The sequence below is a fragment of the Cynara cardunculus genome, assembly GCF_001531365.2.
Source record: "Cynara cardunculus var. scolymus isolate 2C chromosome LG 8, CcrdV1, whole genome shotgun sequence".
NCBI lineage: Eukaryota > Viridiplantae > Streptophyta > Magnoliopsida > Asterales > Asteraceae > Cynara > Cynara cardunculus.
Genome location: NC_037535.1, coordinates 18,733,648 through 18,743,632, shown reverse-complemented (window position 1 = coordinate 18,743,632; position 9,985 = coordinate 18,733,648). Strand labels below are relative to the sequence as shown.

General features: G+C 36.1%; 2 protein-coding genes across 2 annotated transcripts; both read left to right on the top strand.

The window, feature by feature from the left end:
• Nucleotides 1–3,875: 3,875 nt before the first annotated feature.
• Nucleotides 3,876–5,223, top strand: LOC112517414. Its single transcript, XM_025124844.1, has one exon. It carries the CDS (start codon nucleotides 3,898–3,900, stop codon nucleotides 5,077–5,079), a length of 1,182 nt encoding a protein of 393 aa, XP_024980612.1. The 5' UTR covers nucleotides 3,876–3,897; the 3' UTR covers nucleotides 5,080–5,223.
• A 2,633-nt stretch (nucleotides 5,224–7,856) lies between these two features.
• LOC112516262 (putative clathrin assembly protein At1g03050) lies at nucleotides 7,857–9,643 on the top strand. The gene is made up of 2 exons (XM_025123278.1): nucleotides 7,857–8,496; nucleotides 8,598–9,643. The coding sequence occupies exons 1-2, from the start codon at nucleotides 7,857–7,859 to the stop codon at nucleotides 9,641–9,643; spliced, it is 1,686 nt and encodes a 561-aa protein (XP_024979046.1).
• Nucleotides 9,644–9,985: the final 342 nt, after the last annotated feature.

Genomic DNA, 9,985 nt, shown 5'->3' with positions numbered 1-9,985 from the left:
TAAAGGTAATGTTCCTCATCTACAAATTAATTGCATCATAATTTACCTGGACTTTGAAATGCTTGAGTAATGTAAGTTTTGTTGAAAACTTATATCCTAAATGACTATTGGGTGTTTTGTGGTGTTTTTGGTATTGAATTTTATAGAATTTATGGTTTTTAATTTTTGACTTGTTGGATTGTTAGTGATGGCTTAATCGCAGCGGTTGCTCAAAGGTTGCATGGTTATCCCTGGTATTGATCTAAAACCAACACATACAAAAACAGAGAGGAGAAGGCAGTCAGGGCTTCAGGCAGAGAGTCGAGAGACCGGAGATGGAGAAAATTGAGATCGAGAGAGGCAGAGACTGAGAGAGGCAAGGGCGCAAGGCAGAGTCGAAAATCCCTAGAGTAGAAAATTTCAAGATAAGCCCTTTTGTGTTCTTCGTGTTTCGGGCGGGACTACCATACGCGATGTAGTTTTCGGATTCTGACTTCGGTTATGTTCGGTTCGGTTTTCTTCAGTCGGGTAATTCGTGTACGATCGGGTTTGCATAGCCCTACTAATTTGTGGGTTTGTATCCAAATCATTTAAGTTTTCTTGAATTCTGAAGTTCATTTCTTGAACAACCTTAACTATCAAATCTCAAAAAATTATGACCATGTGAGTATGACCTTTAGCAATGTAGATTCCACTTTTGAGAAATTTTGATTAGGGAAAGATCTTTAATTTGTGGGTTTGTATGCATATCACCCAAATCATTTGAATTTTTTTGAATTCTGCTTTCATTTTCTTGAATAACCCTTAATTTTCAAACCACTAAAATTTACTTATTTATAGAATAAAATTCTCCTGAGTACACTAATTTTTAATATTGGTATAGGGTGGAGATTGGCAAGAGGAGTTACCCATGGACACCTTTACCTTTCCTTAATTCGATTTGGTGTTTTTATAATGCCTTTGTTTGTTATATTCTTTCAATAGTTGAATTTTAGTTCTTTTTTACCTAAAAAATGAATTTCTTATTTGTCTTTGCTGGTCGATTTCATTGGTGTTTTCTAAGTTTGACAAATTTTGAGTATTTGATTTGTATATGTTGGGTCGGTTCTTGAGTTTTGGCTGAATCTCGCTCCCTCATAAACACCATCACGGTTAACTATCGAGATTGAGAAACACATGTGGAGTCGTTTCTATATATTTGATTTTAAATTGTTATACAATTTTTTTCATTGATATACTGTAATTGAAACCATAACTCTTATTTATTCAAATTGTATTAATATGTAAAGACCAAGTATAAGTTATATCATAGTTAAAATCTTCTCTAACAAAACCACTGAAGCTTTAAAATCGTTAAAATTCATAGCTTTCACTGCATTGCACGAATACACAACTAATATATGTGTCTGTTTTTTTTTTGCATATGGGTTTTTGAAAATGGGTGGGAAAGAAAAGTTGCATGTTCAAGGTGAGAGAAAGAGGGGTGAGAAAGAAAAGTTCAGAGGTTCAAGGTGAAAGATAGGGTTTGCGGATGAGCAAGTGGTCAAAGGGACAAAAAGAGGAGGACATGTGGCATCATATGATTGGTATTCTAAAAAACTTTTAAATTACTAAATAAAGTGATTATATTGTTCTTTAGTTAACGGATGAGAGTTAACTCTTTTAATGCAAGAGACCTAAAGTGCAACAAAATGCAATAAACATGGACCTCACTGTAATTATTTTACAATAGGAACCATATAGATTGAATTAGGGAAAATTATTGGAAAAATTATTTTTTAAAATTTATAAAAACTTAATTTTTTTTCCTTGAAAAAAATTTATAATTTTGAAAAATAGAATTCGAAAATCTTGAATTTTTTTTTTATTAAAATTTATACCAACTTATTTTTTTTCCTACTGATCCGTGTACCTTGAAATTGTAACTGGTCCGGGACTGTCGAGACCTAACCAGTTCCGGACCAGGCCCAATTTGACCATCTCTAAAACCTACTAAACTTTTCGTAGTTTTTTTGCTCTAATTCATGTTTTGCATGAAAAAACCGGTTTAGAATTGAATACTTTAACCCTATTTCATGGCTTAAAAAGAAGACTTGCAGCAGAATAGACCCCGTGTATCCGTTCCGTTACCATCTAATCTCATGTTTTACACGAAAGACAACCTATGATCAAATACCTTTTGTCCCATTTTATGATTGATTTATGACGTTTGTATTTTTATTAGATACCCTTCTTTTATTTACTAAACGATTACAATCGTTTTTCCACAAACGTCACATGGTTTCTGCTCTTCGTGAACAACTTGGACTTCATATTCACGATTGTAAGTTGACTTTAACGCCTCTTTTCATGTTCCCACAAGAACTTCAAATTGACGATGCTGCCCTTCATTAGTTTATCAGCAACCTAAAAACAGAGATATTTTAGTTACTAGAATAAACCATTTGAACATAGGATCTAATAGACTTAGGGGCCGTTTACTAAACGCTTATTTGGTAAGTGCTTACCAAATAAAATTCCTTATCGGATGAACATGACAAGGGCCAAGAATCTTACCGCGTAAATGTGATGAGAAAGATGAAGAGTCTTACCCGGTAAGTGTAGATTACGACTCTTACCCAGGTAAACGCTTACCCAGTAAATTGTTGCATTCAATATGTTTTGATGTACTAAAATCTTACTCATCAAATTAAATTATAGTGTTGACTCCTATAAGTAATCATTTACTGAGTAAGCATTTGAGTAAACAGCCCCTTAGAATATTCATAAACTTGTCATCTATCCTAACGGGTAAAACAATTATCTGTGTTTAGGGGATGCTATAGTTTTTGTAAGAATACATTCAAGGATTAATTAAAATCATTTACAATTACTATAATTACTGTATTTGGATATATTTAATGTAATTATTTAAAAAAAAGTAAGTTTTACTTAAAATCATTTATTTCTTAAATCAAATTCAAATCAATTGCTTAATAAATAAATAAATATCTTGAATTACAAAAATGATTTTATGAATCTAGCAATTAATTAATATCGTAACAATAAATACCTTCAAATTAAACAAAACCGTTTTTTTTCTTCATCTTAAAAGACTATTAAAAACCAATCCTTTTATTCATTAGCATAATTTTTATATTTTTATTAGATATAATATAAAAATGTCATTTGATTAATGTGAGAATTTTATTTTCATAAAAACCCCTCTAAGCCCTAATATTTTTTTAATTTTGTAATAAAAAGAGAATAAGTAACATACAGTGTTTTTTTTTTTCTTTTTCTAAATCATAGATATATAGGTCAGCTTATGCACGTAAACCTCTATCCTTACAACGGATTTGACAGCGTCTAGATTTGAAATCTTTTTACCGTACAACCCTTACGAGTTACATGCTTTAAAATACAATAATATGTTTAGGAAAACATATCATAATATAAATTAGGGAAAATTGCATCAAAATGGAACAAATTTTCACCTGATTTTTATTTTGAGGAATCAACTTTCAAAATCGTCATTTATGGGTCTCTATCAAAATTTTTGTTTATTTAAGGATTTCTATCAAACTTTTACCGTATCAATCCCAAATGAGTCAATTTAATTGAGAGGATTTGAAAAAGCTCAAATATGGGTTTAAAGTGATTGTATATATTTAGGCAGGCATTTTAGTTGCAGGACCCTTCGAATATGGGGTAAAAAGGGGCTACTTTCTTGACCCAACCATCCATACGCTTTTTACTTGAGTGTCCAAAAATTCCTGTTTCTTTTTGGTTCTTGATTGATTAACTCTCATTTTAACACACTTTATTTTAAAAAACCCATATTATGTATGGAATTTGGAATTTGGAATTTGGAATTTGATTGAATGAAACCATCGTTGGACCCAAAATCCAAACGTATTTTGCTGCTTTCATATCTCAATGTCCCCCAGCCCCCTCTCCCTGCTTTGCGCCCTTCTTCTTACTCTTCCCCTTGCCATCGTCTTCACCATCACCACCGACGGTGGCACCACCACCACCACCACTCATCCGCCTAATGAACCCATTTCACCACCACCCACAAATATCAAAACCCAATTACCAAAACCCATCCACATAAACCAAATGCCCCCACCGCCACCGCCACCGCCACCGCCACTGTTGATGATGGAAGAGGATGATGATGACGGATCACTTTTCGAGCTGGCGTCTCGTGTCAACCCGAACCCATCACCCATCGGAGCACCCAAGAAGCTTGCATTTCTGTTCCTCACCGCCGGCCCACTACCATTGGCACCACTTTGGGAGCTCTACTTCAACCGCACCAAAAGGGAAAATTTGTACAATATATATATACACGCCGACCCCAATCTCCGATACGACCCCCCTTTTCAAGGTGTATTTAGCAACCGCACCATTCCCTCGAAGCCCACGCGCCGCCACACCCCGTCACTAGCCGCCGCTCACCGACGGCTACTCGCCCAAGCTCTCCTCCACGACCCTTCGAATTACATGCTTGCCCTTGTTTCCCCTTCTTGCATACCTCTCCACTCTTTCGATTTCACCTATAGAATGCTGGTGAAATCCAAGAAGAGCTTCATAGAAATCCTTGAAAACGAGGTGGGTGCGCGAGGGAGGTGGGCGGCGCGTGGGGAAACAACCATGCTTCCGGAGGTGACATTAGAAACATTCAGAATCGGGTCTCAGTTTTCGGTGTTGACACGTCAGCATGCCAGGGTGGTGGTGAGTGACACGCGTCTCTGGTCCAAGTTCAAACTGCCATGTCTGCAAGAAAACATATACAGGTGTTACCCTGAGGAGAACTACCTCCCTACGCTCTTGTCCATGGTAGACAGAAAAGGTTGCGTCCCAGCGACGCTGACGTACGTTGACTGGAAGGGTCACCACAATGGTCACCCGCATACGTTTCACGAATCAGAAGTGGGTCCGGATCTGATCGCAGCCCTCCGTAGACGAAGGCCGAGATACGGTGATGAAGAGATGAACGGTTCTGATGCGTCTGTGAGAAGACGCAGTCACCCGTTTCTGTTTGCGAGGAAATTCGGGGCTGATACGGTGGGGGCGTTGATGGAGATAGCAAACGACGTCATTTTGAGGGAGTAGAGATGAGGATGGTTCTGGTAAATAAAATAAATAACAGAGGGCAAAAGGCGGGACCAAACCCGTGCGTTTGTTGCTGCAAAACCATCCACAATACCTTTGTACCCAGTAGTAATTTTATAACAGAATTATATTTTAAGTAAAGTACGATTTTCTCATTTTTTTAATAATTTTTATTTTTGTTTTTATGGTTTAGAAATTACAATTTACATCGGAATAGTTTGTAATTTATTGCTATTTTTGTGTCTCTGAATTAATTTCTAACTTTAAGTGTGATGTATCAAACCAGTAAAAGAATTATAAATAAAATGAAAGAACAAAAAGAAAATAAATTGTAAATTATAAAAATAAAAATAACCATGAAAAATTATAAAATTTCTAAACTAAAAAGGTGGAAATGATAATTTTTAAAAAACCATAGTATGAAAAAACCTAACTTATTCTTGTATTTTTAATACTAGAAGGGTACTCGCGCAATGCAGCGAGAAATATGCGCAATGCAGAGAAATATATCGTGATTTTAATATTTTATTTTAGTTTTTATCTCAGTCGATGTTATAATATGGTCTTATGTGTTTTTGAAAAAAAGATTATGTTTTTATTTTTTAATAAAATATAAATTTGAAGATATAATGAAAATTTGACAAGAATATATCGATATTAGTATCAAATTAACTATTTAAAATTTCTCATTTTTTATGCAATTTTTAATTCAATTTTCTTTTATTATAATTTAATTTAGGTTCAATAACGAAGTAATTTATATTTGGTTTAATAATATAATTTTCTTATAAAGATAATAATTAATTATTTTATTAGAACTCGATTATCTTAATTATATTTTAGATTTTTTATATTTAAAAATGAGATGTTTATTTTCTATTTCATTATGTTTATCTACAATTAGTTACATGAATTCAAACATAGAGCTTTAATAAGTTGTACGTGTGCATAATTTACTTGTAATATTGAATTTTAAGTAATATGCATCTATATACAGTATTTCATGCATAAAAAATGGCTTTTAAAAGTTTTTATCAAATGTTTTATAATATAGTATAGATTTAATATTATTAGATTTATTAAGAAATATCTAAAAGGAATGGATATCTGGATTAGAAAGAAATGAAACAATTGGGAGATGAAAAAAGAGCTAGGGAAAATGAAGGGATGGTGTTAAATACGAACATAAATGAATAATCAATCTTTATAGAAATTAGAAAGAAAAAAAGTTAAAAAAAGGATGAATGAGAAAAAAAAAAAAAAGAAGATAAATTAGTTTAATTCTAGCAAAATATGGCAAATACCTAGATGGTAGAAGCTCTTCTTTGGTACACCACCAGCCTTTGTTTCACTACAATTTCTTTTAAGCATTTTATCAAACAGGTAGTAGGTATAGTACCAATATTGAATATCAATAATGAGAATCAAAATATCATCTAAGCATCTTATGTCTAACTAATATAAATCACAAAGAATGAAGTTACCACGTTGTATTTAGGACAGGAGCAGGAGCAGGAGCAGGAGCACGAGCAGATCGATTATGGAGTCGACTAGTCGGGCATACTACAAATTACGACAACAATTGTGATTCGTGACTCGTGAGTCTTGGAGCTTAGAAGCAGACAGACTTCCATTCAATTTGGAATTAGACAATGGTAAGATTTAGGGGCAGCAAATAGAGAGGAGAGCAGACAGATTAACGTTCAGACAGATTAAGCGAATGCTGGAGACTTCATGAGACGACTGATTTTGAACAATCGTTTTTTTCTAGGTCCAAACGCAACCTACTAAAGCTAATATGTACTTGGGCTGGTGATGACCCTTTGGGTCCTTCTGCCCATGGCTACCGACATGACAGCCATGGGCTAGGGCCGACCCTGATCGAGTGTTACTTACCTTGTGAGCATCACAAGGATCCAGAATTTTACCTAGTAAAAAGAATAGTAAGAATGGAGAATCTTACCCGGTAAGTAATTCTTACCTGGTAAATATATATTTGTAATTTTTAAACGTGTTCTATGACCATTTTTTTTTTGAAATCATGAATTTTTGTAGATTTTTTCTAAGTATCCCTGCCCCTTCTTGCAACGACGCATGAATAATTTCATTTTGGTCTTAAATGCACAACATGTGTATTGTCGATTGATGATAAAGTCGTTTCTTGCCAAAAATGTACACCATAACGAGCACGGCCTATTTATTTCACAATGCATGTTGTCAACAACGTTATGCAGCGTATCGAATCCATCCATCCATCCATCCATCCAGAGGATTTACAATTGTTAACAGCTTCGATATAAACGGACAAGATGGCATTTGCTACAATTTCGAAAAATATATAGCTGCTGGATTGCGTACTGTGTATATATACGAGTACGTTTCATCAAATTGGATATAAATGGAGATGATGCCACTTGTTTCATTACTTTCCACACAGTCCTCCACATTATCATGCTGAATATAAGGGGGATTTATGGTATCTAAATACGTATAGCAAAAATGAAACCAAGAATACGTTAAACATGAAAAACGCCCATTTGATATATATATAGAAGTCGTATTCAAGCTATTAACGTCGCTGCTCTTCCATAGAGTTTCTCTGATTCTTGACAGAGAAAGGTCAAACCAATCAGAGAACCTCATCTTTTAGAAAGGTTCTCCATCAAATAATAAGAAAGAAAGATAACGACCAATTGGAGAACCTGCCTCTGTAAAAAGAGGAAGGTTCTCCAATCTGTACTTACCAAGAACACCAGAAACAAAGTCTAATCTTGTCCATGGGATTAAGTTCATTCAGGGAAGCCATTGGAGAGGTCAAGGATCAAACCAGCATAAGCCTAGCCAAAGTTGCATCTTTTTCGGACCTTCGTGTTGCCATTGTGAAGGCAACCCGTCACAAAGCATGCCCGGCAAAAGAGCACCACATTCAAGAGATCTTGAGCCTAGCGTCCTATTCGCGCCAACATGCGGCTTCTTGTATTGAAATCATCGCGCAACGGCTCAAGAAGACGAAAGATTGGGTTGTGGCCTTAAAAGCACTCATTTTGATTCAACGTCTAATCCAGGTAGACAACCCCGTGATCGAGCAAGGGATTTTCTTTGCCTCGAAGAATGGGACCCACATTTTGGATTTGTCAAACTTTCGAGACACCTCGTGGGCGAACTCGTGGGATTATACGGCTTTCATACGGAGTTACGCTGTGTATCTCCGTGAACAACTTGATCACCGGATGCAGGAGAGGAAGGCAAGGCATGACATGCTTTCCTATGAAGAAGATGAAGAAGAACATCCAATTACCCCTAGAGCTATAATCGTTAGACCAACTCCGATCCGGGAAATGCAAAACAAACAAATATATACTCGAAGCCAACGGGTGATGAAGCTTCTCGATAGCTTTCTCGTTTGCCGACCTGCAGGTTCTTTCATCGTTTCTTTAATCATGTAGCTGAATGGTTATGGTTCCCTTAATCTTTTCAGGGTTTGTTTAATTTCGTTACCGTTGCTAATGATGAACCAGGTGCTGCAAAGAACAGTAGGCTTGTGGATGTGGCTTTATACCCAATTGTGAAACAAAGCTTCCGACTTTACTATGAGATGGAAGAGATCGTGACTGTCTTGATGGATCGATTCACAGAACTTGACGTTGCAGACTGCAAGAAGCTTTTCGAGATGTTCTGTCGAGTGGCAAAGCAGTTTGACGAACTCGATGCTTTTTACTGTTGGTGCAATGACGCCAGAATTGCAAGGACTTCCGATTATCCAGAAGTGGCCATTCTTTCACAAAACAAACTAGATGTAATGGAGGAGTTTATCCAAGAGAAAATAGAGATGGAGCAACAAAAGAAGATAGATTACGAACCCAAAGAGTCTGAGCCTGAACCGGAGATGGAACCAGAACCTAAGCCGGACGTGAATGCAACTAAAGCATTACCGCCATTAATAGAAGGATTTGAAGAAGAAGAAGAAGAAAAAGAAGAGAAAAAGACTCAAGACATAGGTCATTTGTTGAACTTAGAATATGATGATGTTCCAACAGTGGAAGAACATGGAGATAAACTAGCTCTGGCATTGTTCGGCGATGGTCGGAAAACTGGAGCTCCGGCATGGGAAGCTTTCAACGACGAATCTGGTGATTGGGAAAAGGCTCTTGTTGAGACTGCAAGCCAGTTATCGACACAACAGCCGTCACTTCCGGGTGGATTCAACACATTGATTCTTGACGGGATGTACCAGCAAGGAGCAACACAAGCAGCCATGAGAACCACCGGAAGTGCAAGTAGTGTTGCATTTGGGTCAGCCGGAACGCCAGCAATGCTGGCATTGCCGGCACCACTTTCTTCAGCCAATGGTTCCTTCACAGGTGGAGACCCTTTCGCCACCTCACTGACAGTAGCTCCACCTTCATACGTGCAGATGTTCGACATGGAGAAGAAGCAGAGGTTATTAATGGAAGAGCAGATGATGTGGCAGCAATATTACAATCAAGGACAAGTAGGATTGGGTAATACATATCATAACACATATCCATATAACCAACCATGTTATAATATGGTTGGTTACTAACTCTATATACAATGGGAGCCCAAGCGTCATCCCTTGATTGAACCCTAAAAATGTACATAAAGAAGTGTGTACAGTACATGTAACAGTTTCACAAGTACTTATAAATAATAAACCTTCTTTTCTAATTTCTAAGTTCTAAGTAGATTCATAGACTGCAAATTTAAGAGCCATGGTAGAAGAACCATTCCAAACTTGAAACTATATATATATATATATATATATATATATATATATATATATATATAGAGGAGTGATCATATGAAAACCGCCATCATTTGTGTAAACCGTGCAAACCACCTTCATCTGTCGATTTCATTGTTTAATCTTATGAAATTTTTTCAT

What these genes read in the sequence shown, in the direction of transcription:
- LOC112517414 (XM_025124844.1), top strand. Translation starts at nt 3,898, where the DNA reads ATGTCCCCCAGCCCCCTCTCCCTGCTTTGCGCCCTTCTTCTTACTCTT.
- LOC112516262 (XM_025123278.1), top strand. Translation starts at nt 7,857, where the DNA reads ATGGGATTAAGTTCATTCAGGGAAGCCATTGGAGAGGTCAAGGATCAA. An exon ending in TCTCGTTTGCCGACCTGCAG is followed by an intron (nt 8,497 to 8,597) that starts GTTCTTTCATCG and finishes ATGATGAACCAG; the next exon opens with GTGCTGCAAAGAACAGTAGG.